The 20094-nt window shown below is 45.8% G+C and overlaps 1 protein-coding gene across 4 annotated transcripts in view; it reads right to left on the bottom strand.

Annotated features, from left to right (window-relative positions):
- The window catches only part of CGRRF1 (cell growth regulator with ring finger domain 1), a 43651-nt gene that overhangs the window by 22116 nt on the left and 1441 nt on the right, over positions 1–20094 (bottom strand). The window contains exons 1-3 of one of the 4 annotated variants that reach the window (XM_070053641.1): positions 19757–19950; positions 12972–13756; positions 1180–1319 (exon numbers count right to left, since the gene is read on the bottom strand). In XM_070053641.1, the coding sequence (XP_069909742.1) occupies positions 1180–1319; positions 12972–13075 (244 nt within the window). In that variant the 5' untranslated portion in view covers positions 13076–13756; positions 19757–19950. Of the gene's footprint in view, positions 1–1179; positions 1320–12485; positions 12621–12971; positions 13757–19756; positions 19951–20094 lie in introns of those variants that run through there. The other 3 variants (XM_008269674.4, XM_008269676.4, XM_008269675.4) reach the window with 3 other exon arrangements.

A 20094-nucleotide genomic window follows, 5' to 3' on the forward strand; every position in this document is an offset into this window, starting at 1 on the left:
ACCAGATACCAGCCGGCTGGAATCCTGGCTGCTCCATTTCCAACCCAGTTTCCGGCTAACACATTCCATGGGGGAGACCAAGATAGAGTTCCTGGCTCCTGGCTTTGGCCTGACCCAGACCAGCTATTTGGGGAATAACCAACATATGGAAGAGTGTTCTGTCACTGTGCCTTTCAAGTAAATAAGTCTTTTTAAAATATAAAAAGTAGGAGCAAGTGCTGTGGTGCAGCGAGTGAAAGCCCTGGCCTGAAGCGCTGGCATCCCATATGGGTGCCGATTCAACACCCGGCTGCTCCTCTTCCAATCCAGCTCTCTGCTATGGCCTGGGAAAGCAGCAGAAGATGGCCCAAGTCCTTGGGCCCCTGCACCCACGTGGGAGACCCGGAGGAAGCTCCTGGCTTCGGATAGGCGCAGCTCCGGCTATTGCGGCCATCTGGGGAGTGAACCAGCGGGAAGACCTCTCCTCTCTCTTTGCCTCTCCTTCTCTGTGTAACTCTGTCTTTCAAATAAATAAAATAAATCTTAAAAAAAAAAAAAGAGTAAAAAATAAGGAAGAAATAAGAAAAAGAAAAATAAGAAAGACTTAGCATATGCTTCTCAATGATGCTTTTCCAGAACGTCTCAGCACCTTAGTAATGTAACCATTTCTTTCTTTATAATTCACTCTGGCGGCTCCCAGATGGCCCTGCATACAATTTATTCTTCCAAGTAAACAACTAAGTACAGAGATAAACACCTGCCAGCTACGATTACCATCTACAAAAGATACCATTCTATAGCAAAACAATCTATAGCAAAATACCATGATTTCAGAGTAAGAGACAGCTGTTCTTCAGAGATTTTCCACCACCTGCATTTAGTCCTAGCACCTCATTTCTCACTGTACTGGAGACCAAGGAAAATGGCAGTGTCCAAAGAGACTTCTCTCATCAACTCCTGGAATATTTTGTTTTTCTCCTTTGTGTACATAACTGTCTATTTACTAGCTGATAAATTCCTTGGGAGCAAAGTTTTGTGAATCGTTAATCTTTGTATCTATAATATGCAGTCCAGTACCTGGAATAAAATACAGGCCAATAAATGTTAGTTAAAAGACCTACTGAAGAAGAAGCCATAAAGAAAATAAAGGCAAAAAGAAGGCCTATAGTGAGAAAAAAGCTTTGGGAAACAATCACCAACTTGTAATTGAAGCTGAAGATGGATTAGTGATCTCCAAGCCAAAAGGATTCTTGACTTGTCTCATTTGCTTTTTGAAAACTCTTGTGCTGAACTGGGTCTCTTCTGAGTTTCTCAGAATTACTGGCACATCCCAGCCAAACCTGGAGAAAGGCAAAAACAAAATAAAACATTAATTTTTAACAAATGTTGAAGCTTCACTCCATATGTATTCATTAGATATTCCTTACCATAAATGTCAGAAAAAAAATGGTCAAGTAACTCAATTTACATTCTTTTGCAGGATTCGTCTAGAATTAAGGGAGCAGTTCCATGAAATTGCAAGACCATTGGTCAGCTGGCTGAACTGAACATGCTCTTGAAAACAAAGAGTTTGTGAATTCTGCTGATAGCAACAAGGGAGTATAGTGACTAAAGATAAATATACTCAATATAACAGCAAAATCATAATAGAATTATTGAACTTTTTTAAAGATTTATTTATTTACTTGAGAGACAGAGTTACAGAGAGAGAGGAGAGACAGAGAGAGGGGTCTTCCATCTGCTGGTTCACTCCCCAGATGACCATAGTGACTGGGACTGGGCGATCCGAAGGCAGGAACCAGGAGCTTTTTCCAGGTCTCCCACACAGGTGCAGGGGCCCAACCACTTGGGCCATCTTGTACTGCTTTCCTAGGTTATCCGTAGGGAGCTGAATCAGAAGTAGAGCTGCGAGACTTGAACTAACACCCATACGGGATGCCAGCACTGCAGGCAGATTAACCTACTACACCGCAGCACTGGCCCCAATTTTATTGAATTTTTTGAAAGGTACACGTAACAAATATATATCCCATAGACATACTACTTAAAATGATCTTTGGGACAAGAGAATTTTTAGGATGCCAAATATAACCATACATTTATATATTTTCTACTTTAAAATTTCATGTAAGATAACCCTGACAATGCACACTGAACAGACCTCAAAGGGAAAATAAAAGGGACTAAACTTGATTCTTAGTAAAATTAAAAACTAGCTAAGTTTACTTAATTTAAATAAAATAACTTAAAATGAATGCACACAGGTTAAAGTAGGAGACTTCAGTTAAATATGGGACACTCGGAGCCGGCGCCGTGGCTCACTTGGTTAATCCTCCGCCTGCGGCACCAGCATCCCATATGGGCACCAGGTTCTAGTCCCGGTTGCCCCTCTTTCTGTCCAGCTCTCTGCTGTGGCCCGGGAAGGCAGTGGAGGATGGCCCAAGTGCTTGGGCCCTGCACCTGCATGGGAGACCAGGAGGAAGCACCTGGCTCCTGGCTTCGGATTGGCGCAGCACCGGCTGTGGCAGCCATTTGGGGGTGGGGGGTGAACCACGGAAGGAAGACCTTTCTGTGTTTCTCTTTCTCACTAACTCTATCTGTCAAATAAATAAATAAATAAGGAACACTTAGGTTCATATTTGATATGTTTACTTTTTCCAAACACAACAAAATGATCAATAAAAATATAAAAAGAGAAGTAAAAAAGACACTGCTGAAATGAGTCAACAAACTGGCTAGTTTGTATATAAACAAAGGCACAGTAGCACACAGCACTGGAAAGGAGACACTTACTGCAGCAACCACATGGATAATCTCAAAACACGCCGTGCAGCCCTTGTATAACAGAGTACGTGCTGTATGATTCTCTTATAAGGAATTTGAGACAGGCAGAACTAATCTTTTTTTTAACCTTTTATTTAGGAAATATAATTTTCCAAAGTACAGTTTATGGATTACAATGGCTTTTTCCCTCCCATAACTTCCCCTCCCACCCGCACCCCTCCCATTGCTCACTCCCTCTCCCATTCCATTCACATCAAGATTCATTTTCAATTATCTTTATATACAGAAGATCGATTCAGTGTATATTAAATAAAGATTTCATCAGTTTGCACCCACACAGAACATAAAGTGTAAAATACTGTTTGAGTACAAGTTATAGCATTACTTCACATTGGACAACACATTAAGGACAGAGATCCCATATAAGGAGTAAGTACACAGTGACTCCTGTTGTTGACTTAACAATTTGACACTTTTGTTTATGGCGTCAGAAATCTCCCTAAGCTCTAGTCATGAGTTTCCAAGGCTATGGAAGCCTCTTGAGTTCGCTGACTTCGATCATATTTAGACAAGGTCATAGTCAAAGTGGAAGTTCTCTCCTCCTTTCAGAGAAAGGTACCTCCTTCTTTGATGGCCCGTTCTTTCTACTGGGATCTCACTCACAGAGACCTTTCATTTAGGTGTTTTGTTTTGTTTTGTTTTGTTTTGCTTTTTTTTGCCAGAGTAGGCAAAACTAATCTTTAAAAAAAAAAAAAAAAAAACACAACACCACAGCAAGACAGAACAATGGTTGCTTCCGGAAGTGCAGGAGTAGGCGTTGAGGGCACGGGTGGTACAAGTTTACTTCCACATGGATGGTAATGTTCTACATCTTGATAAAGGCTTGAGCTTTATAGGTGAAGTGCTTCAAAAGCACAGGCAAATGGTACCTTCACAGTCTGCACATTGCAGTGTATGTAGATACTACCTCAAAAGCAGACACTGGACTCTGGCTAACAGTATGTAATGCTTTAGTGCTTATGGATGAAGAGCTCAGCCTACTTGGAAGCCCAGCCTGGAGTAAGATGGACTGACGAGCACACACAAGGATGGGTGTATGGACAGACACGTGGTAAAGAAGTCACAGCAAAATGCTGATGGCAAAATGCAAGTGATGGGCAAACGTGAGGTCACTGTGCACTTCTCTCCAGGATTCTCTGATTAAAATCTTCTATAATAAAACCTTGGAAAAAGAGAAGACCTAGCTGGATTTAAGGACAAATACCTTTATGGGACTAAAATAGGGAAAGAACAGAGTAATAAATAAGGCTCATGATATGGTTCACTGGGTTCTGAGTCTGGTGGAAGGCAATAGCCACTAAGTCTTTGTTTAGTAAGGAGACTGACACGGGTTGTCCACTCAAGACAAGGGCCATGGCCTGGTTTTCCACTTGAAACCAGAAGCTGGGATAGGCCAGTATCCACATGGGACAGAAATGTCACTCTTCTGTGGTCCTGGACGGGGAGTCTAGGAATCTGGGTGTTGAGGATCCCCAAAATGGCTCAACTGTGAGGGTGAGGACAAAAGGGAAAAAGAACACAACAAAACAGAAAAACCTTCCACGAAAATTTAAGGTTGCAAACTAAAATTTGAAAACATACAAACAAATCTGATGTGGGAAGATAGCCAATAAAAGTAAAAAATGTAACAAAAATTTCACTCTAGAACAGTTGGATAAGACCATTCTGATACTGCCTAGCAAACACTCTCGCAGATCAGAATGTTTCCCAGTAACTTAACTGTGACTGAGAACCAAAGCTTGAGATATTTATAGAAAATGAAAATAGCCAGCATCCAATAACGTAAAATTTACAGTGTTTAGAATCCAATTAAAAAATTGACAGGCATGCAATAAACCTAAGAAGACACAGTGCCCACAATGAAGAGAAATTACTCTGTATAAAGCCAAAAAATTATACTTGTCCTAGAATTAGTAGAGAAAGACATCAAAACACTTGCTATATTTCATGTTTAAAAAAGTAAGTAGGGGCCAACACTGTGGCATAGTAGGCTAAGCCTCTGCCTGTGGCCGCCAGCATCCCATATGAATGCTGGTTCATGTCTCAGCTGCTCCTCTTCCTATCCAGCTCTCAGCTATGGCCTGGGAAAGCAGTGGAAGATGGCCCCAGTCCATGGGCCCCTGCACCCGTGTGGGAAACAGGAAAGAAGTCTTTGGTTCCTGGCTTTGGATTAGCCCAGCTCCAGCCATTGTGGCCATTTGGGGAGTGAATCAGCAGAAGGAAGACCTTTCGCTTTTGTCTCTCCCTCTCTGTATATAACTCTACCTCTTAAATAAATAAATAAATAAAATCTTAAAAATGTAAGTAAAGATTTAGCATATGACAGACATGGAAGATAAAAATAAGGCGAAGATCCATTTCTAGAAATGAAAAACACACAGGATAGGAATAATTGCAGATTAGACACTACAGGACAAAAGATTAGTAAACTTGAAGACAACACAATAGAAAGTATCCAAAATGAAACATAAAAATGGAAAAAGAAGGAAAAACAAAAATCAGAAAACATCAGTGGCCCAAAGCACAGCTTCAAGCAGTTGACATACTCAAAACTAAAGTCTGCAGAGTGGCAGAGGACAGATAAAGAACTGGAACACATAATAATCAACCATTTCCCAAATCTGTTGAAAATGAGAAATTCACAGACCAAGAATCTCAATGAACCCCATGCACAAGAAGCAAATAAAATTACACTAAGGCACAAATAACAACTGATTAAACCTAAGTAATGCAGAGAAAAATCTTAGAAGTAGCCAGTGAGAAAAGATACGCTACATACAGAAAAAGACAAAGATGACAGTACTGGGGACAGCGCTGAGGCGCCGGCATCCCATGTGGGTGCCAGTTCTGGTGTTCTGGTCCTGGCTGCTCCTCTTCCAATCCAGCTCTCTGCTATGGCCTGAAAAAGCAGTAGAAGATGGCCCAAGTCCTTGGGCTCCTGCACCCACAAGGAAGACCCAGAGGAAGCTCCTGGCTCCTGGCTTCGGTTTGGCACAGCTCCAGCCATTGTGACCATCTGGGGAGTGAACCAGCGGATGGAGGACCTCTCTCTCTCTCTTCTCTCTCTCTCTCTCCTCTCTGTGTAACTCTGACTTTCAAATAAATAAATAAATCTTTAAAAAAAAGATGACAGTATTTATTATCAGAAGTAATGAAAGTCAGCACATCTTCAAAGAGCAAAAAGGAAAAATAACATCCAATCCGTATTTTGCAAAAAGCAGTCTTCTGAAAGGAATGAAAATGATACTAAATGGAAATCTGGGTTGATAAAAAGAAATGAATAGCACTGAAATGGTAACTCTGTAGGGAAATAAGTTTTCCTTATTTAAATCTCTTTATTACTTGAGAGGTATACTACAAGATCCTAGAGCAATGACTAAAAAATATTATTGCTAATAAACCAACAAAGCCACTAAAATGAAATCACGGGGCCGACACTCTGGCATAGCAGGTAAAGCCGCCTGCTGCAGTACCAGCATCCCATGTGGGCGCGGGTTTGAGTCCTGGCTGCTCCACTTCCAGTCCAGCTCCCTGCTGGTGTGCCTGGAAAAGCAGTGGAAGATGGCCCAAGTCCTTGGGCCCCTGCACCTGTTTGGGAGACCCAGAGGAAGCTCCTGGTTCCTGTTTTCAGATCAGTCCAGCTCCAGCCTTTGCGGCCATCTGGGGTGTGAACCAGAGGATGGAAGACCTCTCACTCTTTCTCTGTCTCTGCCTCTCTGTAACGCTGCCTTTAAATAAATTAATAAATATTTTTTAAAAAAATAGAATCAGATAAAATACTTTAACATTAAAGGAAGGCTGAACTCAAGGGAGAAAGAACAATGTACAGATAGGGCAAACAGCAGCAGAATGGTAGCTTTCAACTTCATCACATTAATAATCATATCAAATGTAATTTGTTTAAACTCCCCAATTAAAAGATAAGGATTATCAGACTGGATAAAAATCTAAGATGTGTGGCTGGCGCTGTGGTGTAGCAAGTAAAGGTGCTGCCTGCAGTGCCAGCATCCTATATGGGTGACAGTTCAAGTCCCAGCTGCTCTACTTCCGATCCAACTCTCTGTTATAGCCTGGGAAAGCAGCGGAAGATGGTCCAAGTACTTGAGCCCCTGAACCCATGTGGGAGACCTGGAGGAAACTCCTGGCTCCTGGTTCCTGGCTTCAGATTGGCACAGCTCTGGCTGTTGCAGCCAATTGGGGAGCGAACCAGCAGATGGAATACCTCTCTCTCTCTCTACCTCTCCTTCTCTCTCTGTGTAACTCTTTCAAATAAATGAAATCTTTAAAAACAAAATCTAAGATGCAACTATATGCTGCAAACAACAAAATTATCTTAAACCTAAAGACAAAAATAGGTTACCAATAAAAGGATGGAAAAATGTATACCTGCCAACACTAATCAAAAGAAAGCTGGAATGGCTATATTAATACTAATTAATATATTAATTTTATTAATATTAATAGGTATTAATATTAATAGATTGAGGTTTTTTAAAAGTCTTTTTTAAATTAAAAAAAAAAAACAATTATTTAAGAGAGAGAGAGAGAGAGCGAGCTCTCCAATATGTTGGCCCACTCCCCAAATACTGGCAATAGCCAGGATTGGGCCAGGCCAAAGCTAAGAGCCAAGAACTCAAACCAAGTTTCCCACCTGGGTAGCAAGAACCCAAGTACTTTGACATCACCTCTGCCTCCCCAGACTTGCACCAGTAGAAAGACAATGTCAGGAGTGGAATCAGGGATCAAAGTCAGGCACTCCAACATGGGAAACAGCGCCACAACCAGCTACCCAACTGCTAGGCCAAAATTTCACTCTTCAGAGCAAACACGTTTACCAGAAATTTTATTAACTGTGATGCCAGGGCATGCCATGCATTTCCCTTAGAGCTGGCATTGTAGCATTGCTGGTAATGCTGCCACTGACATCCCATACTGGCACCCATTCTAGTCCTAGCGGCTTTAATTCTGATCAAGCTCCCTGCTGATGGCTAAGAAAGCACAAGATGGCCCAAGTGCTTGAGCCCCTGCACCCACATGGGAGACCTGGAAGAAGCTCCTGGCTCTGGCTTTGGTCTGGCCTGGCCCTAGCTGTTGAGGCCATGTGAGGAGTGAACCAGCAGATGAAGACCTCTGTCTGTCTCTCTCCCTCTCTCTCTGTAACTCTGCCTTTAAATAAATAAAATAAACTTAAGAGAGAAAGAGAAAGAGAGAAAGGAAGGAGGGAAGGAAGGAAGAAAGGAAGAAACAAAGAGGAAGGAGGGAAGGAAGGAAGGAAGAGGAAGGAGGGAGGGAAGGAGAGAAGGAGGGAGGGAGGAAGGGAGGGAAGAGGAAAGGAAAAGGAAAAGGAAAGGAAATCTCAAAAGAAATAAAGAGGGGCCGGTGGCACTGCGGCATAGAAGGTTAAACATCCGCCTGTTGTGCCAGCATCTCATGCAGGTGCCAGTTCAAGTCCCGGGTGCTCCACTTCTGGTCCAGTTCCCTCTTAATGCACCTGAGAAAGCAGCAGAGAATGTCCCAAGTCCTTGGGCCCTTGCACCCATGTGGGAGACCCTGAAGAAGCCCCTAGCTCCTTGCTTTGGATTGGCCCAGCTCCAGCCCTTGCAGCCATTTTGGGAGTGAACCAGTGGATGGAAGACCTCTCTGTCTCTCTCTACTTCTCTTGGTCTGTAACTCTGCCTCTCAAGTAAATAAATCTTAAAAAAAAAAAAAGAAGGCCAGTGCCATGGCTCACTAGGCTAATCCTCTGCCTGTGATGCCAGCACCCCGGGTTCTAGTCCCGGTTGCTCCTCTTCCAGTCCAGCTCTCTGCTGTGGCCCGGGAGGGCAGTGGAGGATGGCCCAGGTCCTTGGGCCCTGCACCCGCATGGGAGACCAGGAGGAAGCACCTGGCTCCCAGCTTTGGATCAGCGCAGTGTGCCGGCCATAGCGGCTACTTGGAGGGTGAACCAATGGAAAAAGGAAGACCTTTCTCTCTCTCTCACTAACTCTGCCTGTAAAAAAAAAAAAAAAGAAAGAAAGAAGAAGAAACAAAGAAAAAAATTCTACTTCCCATTAGCAAGGAGCTAAATAAATAACCAAACCAATGCTCCAGTCCTGTCTCTGAGGGTTCTGTCTCCCCCTGCCCCCGTTCCCCTGTTCTCCACCCCAGTATCTCATTCTTAGCAATAATAATATTTTTATCAGTCAAAAGACTGAAATCAAATCAGTTATTTAGACAGGGAGAGCTTAATACTAAAAATGCTAAGCAGATGAAGAACTGAATGGCAAAGGGGGGCCCTGGAGCACCAAGCAGCCGCGACAGAGGGAGCAGCTCTGTGACTGCAGAACTCAGAGCCCTACCGGCCTCGGAAATCCCCGGGGGTGCTCTGTGGAGTGGGGATGTGGGTCAGAGGAAAGAATACAGGTGTCCCCCAGGAGGCTGCTTCCAGGAGTGGAAAAGCACAAAGCCGGAGGCCGGAGTGGACCTCTACGGCCATGCTAAGACAGAACAGAACACGCAGCCAACAGGAGGCGGGGAGCCCCTTGTGCTCTTCTAGCCTTCTAGATGCCTGTCTCACAGAAGCCACACAAGGGGCACGGTGGATTAGCGTTCATCTGCCCAGATCCCCAAAGCAGAGGGCAGGAGGGTGGTATGAAGCTAGAACAGCAGCGCACGGACCTGCAGCCGAGAGGAGGCAGGGGGTGGCTGCAGGCAGCGCCCCCATCGTCTGAACACAGGAAGGATGGACATGGCACGTGGGGCTCTTTGTGCACACTGACCCGCACGTGCTATTGGAGCTCACGGAACACCACGCGGTCAAGAAGAAATGCCATGCTGGCTTCCAGGCGCATGAGTCTCTGCTGTGACTGTGATCCCGCCCTCTCTGCCCTCCCTCGAGATGAGGCAGACACAGAGAGCAGTGGGGAGAAGCAGTGGGAAAGAAATCACCCACAGCCATGACGCAGCAACCACAACAGAGAACAGATGACCAGGACAGATTATATTGGGGAGGTTAAAAAAACTGACAAGGGTTGAAGAGCACGGGCAATTGATTTGTTTACCCTTCTGGCTGCGTACCATTAGATGTCTTTGTGAGATGCAGAGGACGTCCAAGTTTTCATCTTTCTACTCAATAAATGTGTGGTCTCAGCTTAGATTTGCAAATAAACACAGTAAATAAGTTACCCAATGTGGGCAGAGCTAACCCAGATGGGAAGAGCGGTGGAATTATGCTCAAAATGACTCCTCAGGCTCAAATCAGGATGCACTTTGCTGGTCTTCCGGCCTCAGAAGTGCTTAGCCCAGTCTTCCAAAAGTGCTACAATGACCTGGACTTCCACCTTTGTAAAAATTATACCCACGGGGCCGGCGCTGTGGCATAGTGAATAAGACCGCTGCCTGCAGAGCCAGCATCCTGTACGGACGCTGGTCCGAGTCCCGGCCGCTGCACTCCTGACCCAGCTCTCTGCTATGGCTGGGAAAGCAGAAGAAGATGGCCCAAGTCCTTGGGCCCCTGCACCAGCATGAGACTCAGAAGAAGCTCCTGGCTTCGGACTGGCCCAGCTCCAGCCATTGCAGCCATCTGGGGAGTGAACCAGCGGGTGGAAGACCTCCCTCTCTCTCTCTCTCTCTGTCTCTGCTTCTCTGTAGCTGTCCCTTTAAAATAAATAAATAAATAAATCTTTAAAAAAAAAAATCATCCACACAGAGTGACCAGGTAACCACTAAATATTCAAATTAAGTCTGAAACCTAATAGAGCCAAGATTTAAGTCAGTTTCAAGTCTTCTCTTACCCACTACACACATGACATTCCTGAAAACCCTCCCCCACAAAGGTCAGTGTCATTATCAATAGAGTCCACTCATTTTCCTGTTCTCAAAGTAGACATACAGCAGAGGTATCTAATTAGTTGGCCTGTTAAAATAAAATCTAATCATATAATGCAATTATTAACCAAGTAACTATATTCCTTATGGAAGGAATGGGATGCTTTAAGAGAATAACACTAACATTATGGTCATTTAAAACTCCTGTGTTAAGACTCCATTTTTCTCTTGGGTAACACCTCCCGCATTCCAATTACAAACCCTCTTAAAATTAATAACAGCAATAGAATCTGTTGGGTTGAGAACAACAAACTGTGTAAGGTTCATCTTCATCTTCCCGCACCCACATGTAAGGGAGTTAATGTGCTACGGCTGGGGGGTGGGGAGGAGCAGTGTGGAAATGTGAAAACCTGGGTTTGTTCCTAAATAAGTTAGGTCTTTTCAGACACTGACAAGAGCCTGTGTCCTTTCTTTACAGTCATGATAAACCAGGGGCCTTCAAAAAGTTCACGCCAAGTATGTTAAATGAAAAACCTATGCACAGACTTTGAATTTCTTTGTACCAAAATAGCTATCTTATTTTTTTTAAGATTTTATTTATTTATTTGAGAGGCAGAGTTACAGGCAGAGAGAGGGAGACAGAAAGGTCTTTCATCCGCTGGTTCACTCCCCAAATGGCTGCAAAGGCCAGAGCTGCGCCGATCCAAAGCCAGCAGCTTTTTCCAGGTCTCCCACTTGGATGCAGGGGCCCAAGTGCTTGGACCATCTTCTACTGCCTTCCAAGGCCATAGCAGAGAGCTGGATCAGAAGTGGAGCAGCCAGGACTCAAACTGGCACCCATATGGGATGCCGGCGACACAGGCAGAGGATTAACCCACTGTGCCATAGCACCGGCCACCCCCCCCAAAATAGCGATTTTATAATCCCATTTTACAGAAACTTTCTGAAACCCCCATCACGTGGGATCAATGGGTGTTTTAAAACTGATTTTAAGAAGTCTGGTGTAGGCATTAACATGGCCCCCTGGGCTCATACTGTCTGCTCTGAAATGCCTTCTCCACCACACACACATTCATCTCTGGTTTTCAAATCACTCCTCCAAAACCCAGCTTAGGACTCCCCGCCCCCGCGGAGTCCTCTCGGACTTCTTTAGGCCCACGAGTACTGGTCACTTGGAACCAGGGCTGGACGCATGGGGAGCCACCATCTTTTCGCAGGTGCCAGCCGGCTGTATTTCCGAGGTCTGCCCACAGGTGCGCCCGGGCTAGAACTGGCCAGGGGCAGGGGCGGGGCCGGCGCTGTGGCGTGGGAGTGGGGGGGCTGCCTGCAGTGCCCGCATCCGATAAGGGCTCCAGTTCGAGTCCCTGGTGCTCCAATTCCGACCCCCGCTCTCTGCTATGGCCTGGGAAAGCAGTAGAAAACAGCCCAAGTCCTTGGGCCCCTGCACCCGCGTGGGAGACCCGGAAGAAGCTCCTGGTTCCTAGCTTCGGACCGGCTCAGCTCCGGCCGTTGCGGCCATATGGGGAGTGCACCAGCGGATGGAAGACCTCTCTCTCTCTCTCTCTCTCTCTCTCTCTCTCTCTCTCTCTCTCTCTCTCTCTCTCTCTCTCTCCCCTTCTGCCTCTATGTAACTCTGCCTTTCAAATAAAATAAATAAATCTTTTTAAAAAAGAAAAAGAACTCCCCGGGGATTATCTAACAGTCTTTCTCCTTGTCGGCAGCAGGTCAACTGCCTCGACCCCTTAGGGTCACTTCTCCCTCAGGTCTCTCCCAGCCCCTGAAATTGTCCTTTTAGAGTCCTATCTATAGACTACGTGTGACGACAAAAGCTGTGGAATCTATCCAGAAACCATTACCTCCCCAAAGCTCAGTTACAAGTTCTGCGGCAAGAGCTGAGAGCGAGTGCTCCGTTCAGGTCAGAAACACGATCGCCGGTCTGGCTGACCGCCTGCCTCGGTGCGTGGTACCACAGGGGACCCGGGCTCCCTGCGCACACCGCAGGCCTGGCGCGGGGCAGAAACCTGCCGGACAGGCACTTGACCCCACACCAGTGCCGGCCCCTCCTCTGGCTGCGTTATCACCTCTCAACAAAGCTGGGTGAAATGCCCGAATCCGGCCCGCAGCGGCGGGGACCCGCCGGAGAGGCGGGGCAGTGACACAGGTGCGGTGCTCACCTGGTTTTCCTCGCGAGGCGCGTCCCTGCCCTCGGCCCCGACTCCCCCGACGGGAGCAGGCGCCCCAGCCCCGCGGCCCCCTGACCCAGCGCGCTCGGCTGCTGGCCGCGACCCCCCTCCCGAGCTGTCCGCCCCTCCTTCCCTGGCCCCCAGCCCTGGGCCACTCACCATCCTAGCACCAAGCCGGTAGTCACGACAAAGCAGGTAAAGACCACCGCGATGTAGAAAAGCGGCGAGTATTCATAGAGCGTCACCAGAAACACCGCAGCCATCAGGGTCTCCGGGACTGAGCCTGCCTCCAGGCGCCCAGCCTAGCTCAGCCCAGGCCAGCCCTGCCCGCCCGCCCGGCCGGGCTAAAAGCCACTACGGTACCCCGGAGCGGACAAACTTCATAGGTCCGCAATCGCCTGGGGTTCTCCGGAGCTAGACGTCGGGGCAGCCTCCCGGGCAGCGGGAGCCGAAGTGCCAATCACGACGGCGCCTGCAAGGCCCGCCACGCCCCTCCCGCGCCCGTCTCGAGTTATTGGCTTCGCGGAGGGGCGGGGTCCTGGCTCGCACCGCCCCCGACTTCCAAGATTGGGTACCCAGCCCGCGTCTTCTCGCCGGTCTGGCCCAATGGTCGTCGATGCTTCGCCGGCAAATTCTAAGCAGAAGTTGAAGCCAGTTAGGTTCGCGACTTTTGTGCAGATGCAGGTTTTCCGATGTCCGAGAGGGGCACAGTCTGAAAACCACGTGCGCTGTTCCTAAATTCCGAAACGCCGCATCTTAGAGCCTGGGCAGGCGGAGGACGGGCATCTTGGGTTCCACAAAGCCAAGCTGTTCTTGTTTTTGTGTGTGTGTGTGTGTGTGTGTTTCTAGAAGACTTAGAAATAAGCACAGTAAAAACACAAAAAGGAGTCTCTACTCAACCAGTTTGCACGAGCCGCGTCCGTCTTTTCATATTGGACTTCATCCTAGAGGAAAATCAGAATTGCTTTATCCAAAAATGCTCTTAGAAATAAATCAATTTTCGTACACTCCCCTCTTTCTCCTACACTCCTCAAATGAGAACTTTTTTATATTCCTTTTTAAAGATAACAATTGCATTTTTCTTTTAATCACGCAGAAGTTTTTAAGTACAGAAAGTAGCTCAATGCGTTCTGTCTGCGGTTCACTCAGCCACACCAAGGTGGCCTCCCGGGAAGTCTCTCATTACACCTCACTGACACCGCATTGTGTGGTGCTCCGTCCTAAAGCCACACCCAGCTCCAGCAGAGATGGAGGAAATGTCTTGTTATTCTGAGTGGCAAAACCCTTTGCTACAAATCAGGGTTTCATACTGAAGAAGAAAAGGAGAATGGCTGGTTAACTGAAGTCTGTGTCACACCCAAACCAATAAAATTCCTGCTTGAGGAAGATGAGCTAAGCTTGTCCTATGATTGCACATGTGACCGCTCAGGAGTGACCTCTGGAGCAATTCTGTTTGGGAAGTTTGCTTCTTCAGCACACGTTTAAGTTGACATATTTAATGAGCTGTGGCTTGTTGGAAAATTTTTCATTACTAAAAATAAAACTGCAAGGAGCTTCCTTAGCTTATGTTCTTAGGATAAACCACTAGGGAGGAACTTTGGTTCACATTTTTCAGACTTTGGAGAAACATTGCTTCTCAGAAATGTATCAGTTTGTACTCCCACTCTTTCATTTAGTTTTGCCATCATTTATTACTGTCACATACTGAAACTCTAGGCCAATTTGAGAAGTGATTTTATTGCAAAAACAAAAAAAAAATTTCATAGTGAGGCAAAGATGTATGAATTCCCAAGTAACCTTAAATATGTATATCTAATTTTGTTCCTTCCCCAAATTCCACTAAGACTACAGTAAAGATACTAAAAATAGAAATCAAAAACAAGAACAGGAAATAAAATAATTGCAGCAACAAAATGGAAAATGAGAAATCAGAGCAGTAAGGATAATTCACTAACCAGGCTGTGAAAGCCAAATCCCAAGCCAGCAGTGGAAAACTGAGCCCCAACTTTATTTACACTAGAGGTTTCTCAAAAACAACAGGAACTAACACAAAGCTAGCTTGTTTCAGAAAAACTGGGTATATGAGGAGAGACTGAAGGAACAAATCTGAGATTACCCAAAATGTAACTCGCAGGGGAATCTGTAAAGAGAAGTGGGGTCTTGGGTGGCCATAAGACACACGGACCTCCTTACCTCCCGGCAGGAGTGAGGTGTTCCTATGTGGGTTAAGCTAGACAAAGGCGACTCACAGCTAACCTATGCGCACCTGGACTTTCTCAAGTAATAACATTCCAGGCATCAGATAAGAGACATTCCAAGGTCTGACCTGGCCAAATCAGCCTGGCATGTTATCGTAATGACTTTGCTTATCCCACAGGGTTTGGGATGACAGCCAGGGTTACCGAAAGGGCAAGATGGCAGCTACCATAAAAATGGCTGTGGTCTTGTCAAGCAGGATCCCTACACAGCCTTTCTTATTTCCCACTTGGGTGTCTGCTACAGCTGAGGAAGCCTTTCAACTCTCAAAACGGTTTCTGTCCAACCTATTTTGCACAATGCAGCCAAAAATGGGTTTTCATTGTGCACATTTCATTCCACTGCCAAAAATTCTTGATTTCCATGTTGTCTGAGTATTTCAAAAAGTTCATGGAAAATAGAATTAAAAGATTATTTTGGTGCAAAAAAATTTCACAAGCCATCTGCACGTGACTACTCTTTAACTCTCATTTACTCATGAGAAATGTTTTTTGAGGGGCCAGCATTGTGGTGTAGTTGGTTGAGCTGCATCCTATAGGAGCACCATTTCAAGTCTTGGTTGGTCCACTTCTGATCCAGCTCTCTGCTAACACACCCAGGAGAGGTCCTGGCCCCGGACTTTGGCCTGGCCCAGTCCCAGGCACTGCAGCCATGTGGAAAGTGAATCAGCAGATGTAAAATCTCTCTGTCTCAAAAAGGAGGTATTTTTCTCTGAAGGGAGGAGAGAACTTCCACTTTGATTATGGCCTTTGTCTAAATATTGATGCAGTTTGTGGACTCAAAAGACTTCCATAGCCTTGGTAGCTCATGGCAAGAGCCTCGGGTGATTACTGATGTCATAAATAAGAGTTTCAATTATTAAATCAACAGCAGGAGTCACTGTGCACTTACTCCCCATGTAGGACCTCTGTCCTTAATGTGTTGTACTATGTGAATTAATGGTAAAACTAGTCTTCAAACAGTACTTTATGCTTTGTGTGTCTGTGTGGATGCAAATTGTGGAAATCTTTACTTAGTATTCAGTTGGTCTTCTGTATATAAAGTTAATTAAAAATGAATCTTAATGAAGAACGGGATGGGGAAAGGAGTAGGAGAGCGGGGATGGGAGAGCGGGTATTAGGGGAAGAACCACTATATTCCTAAAGCTATACCTATGAAATTCGTATTCATTAAATAAAAGCTTTCTAAATAAAAAAAAAAAAACCTGTCTCTCGCTCTCTCTAATTCTGCCTTTCAAATAAATCTTTAAAAAAAGGAACAAAATGTTTAATATGTTCCAGGCATTATTGAAGGCATTAGGAATACATGACCAAAGAAAATATGGCACACTTTTTTTTTTAAATGGGGCTTGTCACCTTACAGAAAAGCTAAAAATTATCCAAAGAATCTTGAACAAAACATAGAGGCAGAAATATGATAATGCTGCTAAGAAGAAGTGCACGGAGTCATGAGAGTTACAATGAGGAAGTGGGGGGAATGTCAGGTGGATCACGGAAAGCCTCCCTGTAGAAATGGTGATTGAGATGAAGTCTGATGGGGAGAGGTTGACCATGCAAAGGGCCAAAAGGAGAGCAAGAGCAAAGGGCAAAAGCTGCAGCACAGGCAAAGGCCCTAGGGTGGCAGAAACCAAACGCATTTGAGAAACTGAAAGGCTGGTTTGGCTAAGTATGGAGAGTAAGGAGGAGATGAAGGTGAAGACAGAGAAATAGGTAGGGTCCAGACTACACAGGAATCTTCACTTTAACTACTTAGATGTACTCTAAAAGCATCGAGGAGCCACTGCCATGCTTGTGAGGGGAATGGGCTGACAATCAATCACTGTAGCTCTTACATAGAAAACAGGTTGAGGAGAATATGAGTGAATTTAGGAATATCAATTAATAGATTCTTTCAAAAGGCCAAGCGAGACATATTGCTAAGTTCTGATTAGGATAGTAACAAGGACTTTTAATGAAGTGGAATATTAGTTACAAGTGGTTGCATCTGCTATGGAAAACTGACAATTATAGTATCTTAATCAAGATAAAAGTTTCTCTCTCCTCTTTCTCTCTCTCTCTCTCCCCCTCAAATCCAGAAGCAATTCATGCAGATGTACTCTGGTGCTCTACATATGTAGTCTCCATTTCAAAGAACACCCCATGATCCAAGATGCTGCTCCAGCTCCAGCCATCATGTCCACATTCCTGTGCTCAAGGAGAAGGAAAATGAGACACCACTTTGTCTAAGGACACACCACACAACCCACTGGCCAAACCCGAGGATTGTACCCTTATTTAACTGCAAGACAGGCTGGGAAAATTCTTTGTTCAAGGTAGTCATGACCCTGGCTAAAAGTCATGGAATTCTATTACTTATAGGAGAAGGAGGAAGTGTTTAAAAGAGTACTAAGAGTCTCTAACATATAAAGGACTCAAGGCTAGCTTGGGCCTGGGGCATGAGAAGAATGGATGTAGCTCCCATTCACTGCAGTTGGATATAAATCTCCTCTTTGTCACCATTCATCCTGGTTCTCCTTCCTCACCCCCTCCAACACTCATCTTAGCACTGCTGAACACCATTGTCCCAGCACCGTGTTGAAGGTGCCAAATGCTAGGCTTCTTCTTTCACAGAGGGGAAGCAAACTCCTGGCTAAAATCGCTTCAGGCTCTCCAGTAGCCCACCTATGTGATGTCTCCATTACAGTCTCTGCCCCCTTTGAAGATCCCAGTGCAGGGCAGGAAGGCAGAACCAGTGGATATGCTGACTGTACTTACTCAAGCACCTCCCCCCACCCCCCACTCCACTAGATCGCAAGTGGAAGACTTCCCTCCTTCCACCTTGGCAAGCACCTTCCCTAGGTCACTGCCTCAGTTTCCCTACTACAGGATGTCAGTTACATGTCGCTTTTACTATCGCCAAAGTCTGGGTTTTGAGATCTTAATGGAGATTTAAAAATCTATAAAACCTCTCTTGATAGTGTCTGGCTTTTTCAAGATGACTGTGTCTCTTCAGAATAAAAAATCCTGCTTTAGAAGTCAAAAGCCATTTGCTTGCTTGCTTGCTTTATCTTATTCCTGACATCATAGTTCTATGTACCCTTTGAGGCTGATAGATACCTCTGGCTGACCAAGGAGACGGTCCCGTAAAAGAAATGCAAAACTATTAACATTTTTTTTTACAGGCAGAGTTAGAGAGAGAGACAGAGAGAAAGGTCTTCCTTCCATTGGTTCACCCCTCAAATGGCTGCTACGGCTGGTGTGCTATGCCGATCCGAAGCCAGGAGTCAGGTGCTTCCTCCTGGTCTCCCACGCGGGTGCAGGGCCCAAGCACTTGGGCCATCCTCCACCGCCCTCCCGGCCCACAGCAGAGAGCTGGACTGGAAGAGGAGCAACCAGGACTAGAACCTGGTGCCCACATGGGATGCCGGCATTGCAGGCAGTGGATTAACCAAGTGAGCCACGGAGCTGGCCCCATTAACCTGTTTTTAAAAGTTATGTATTTCTCTTGGAGCTGCCAACACTTTCATTCAAATGGCCTTTCTGTACCCAACATTCTTAGAAGGGTGGATTTACCTCAATTGTGGAAATAGCATTAGGTAGGAATATAACAGGTATTATGACTTTGAGTTTCAAACTTTAAGACAATCATCATACAATGGAACTCAATGTGCAACGGGAGTATGATGCCACCGATGACAGGAACTGTGAAGAAGTGTTTAGTCCTTGGGCAGAACGTCACAGCATAAACCCTTTGCAGGCTACTGAACTCCCAAGTCCCTCTAAGTAAAAAATGTTCACGGTCTTAGATGGTGGGCTGCCATCATCTGTATGTATATATGCTAAGTGCCAGGGGGCTACCTGAAACCTGCTCCGACTAAGCCCCAACTGATTATTGATGGAGTGTTTAGTCTGTGGCCCAAAGCTCAAGACATTCATTATAACAGTGGTTCTCACTGCGGGGGGGATCCTCCCCTCCACCTGAACATTCGGCAACATCAGGGGTCCTTTTTGTTTTCTCTTATCTAAGATTTATTTTTATTTATTTGAAAGGCAGAGTTACAAATACACACACATACACACACAGAGAGAGAGAGAGAGAGAAACAGAGAGAGGTCTTCCACTCCCCACATGGCCGCAATGGCCAGGGATGGGTCAGGCAGAAGCCAGGAGCCAGAAGCTTCTTCTGGGTCTCCCTTCTGGGTGCAGGGACCCAAGGACTTGGGCCACTTTCTGCTGCTTTCCTAGGCGCATTAGCAGGGAGCTGGGTTGGAAGTGGAGCAGCCAGGTTTCCAGCCAGTGCCCATATGGGATGCCGGCATCACAGGCAGCTCCTTTCCTGCTAAGCCACAGCGCTGGCCCTGGGGAGACCTTTCTGTTGTCACCTGAGAAGTGCTACTGCTCTCTACAGGGTAAGGAGGCCTGGGACAGGACGCAGCCAAACATCCCCCAGGGCACAGCCCAGCCACAGCAGAGTTTTCTGACCCTAAATGTCAATATTGCTGAGGCTTGAAACCATGATGTCCAAAATTCTACTGGCCCCAGGCACTTCTCATCAAATCACTGGTTCATTCCACCTGGGTCCAAGCAATGTCTTCTGGTGGATTGCTACAATAACTTCCTAAATGCCTTCCTCACGTCTGCCTCTGCCCGCCACAATTTAGTCTCTGTTCCAGCATTTTTAATTTCAGATTTATGCACGGTAAGACTCACCACGTTTGATGTAGAGTTCTATGAATTTTAACATGCATGGGGATCACGTCATCACCATCTGGGTACAGGATGGCAGCACGGTTGTCAAAGAGCAATTCGGCAGTGGCGCGAGAGAGCGCTCACTTACACACCCATCATTCAATCACAGCTCAGTTAACACATACTACTGGGAAAGGAAATGTACGACGAAGTCCTAGCCGGCGGGGTTCCGGAGAGGGTACGGGGGAGGGAGGTGTGCCTAGATTTGAGGGTGATCAGATGGGCAAGGGAGGCTTTCCCATTTACCATGGAAATAACTGACTTAAATCTTTTCACCACGAATTCACTCTCAGAGCTTG

This window comes from Oryctolagus cuniculus, chromosome 12 (genome assembly GCF_964237555.1).
Source record: "Oryctolagus cuniculus chromosome 12, mOryCun1.1, whole genome shotgun sequence".
In the NCBI taxonomy this organism is placed as follows: Eukaryota; Metazoa; Chordata; class Mammalia; order Lagomorpha; family Leporidae; genus Oryctolagus; species Oryctolagus cuniculus.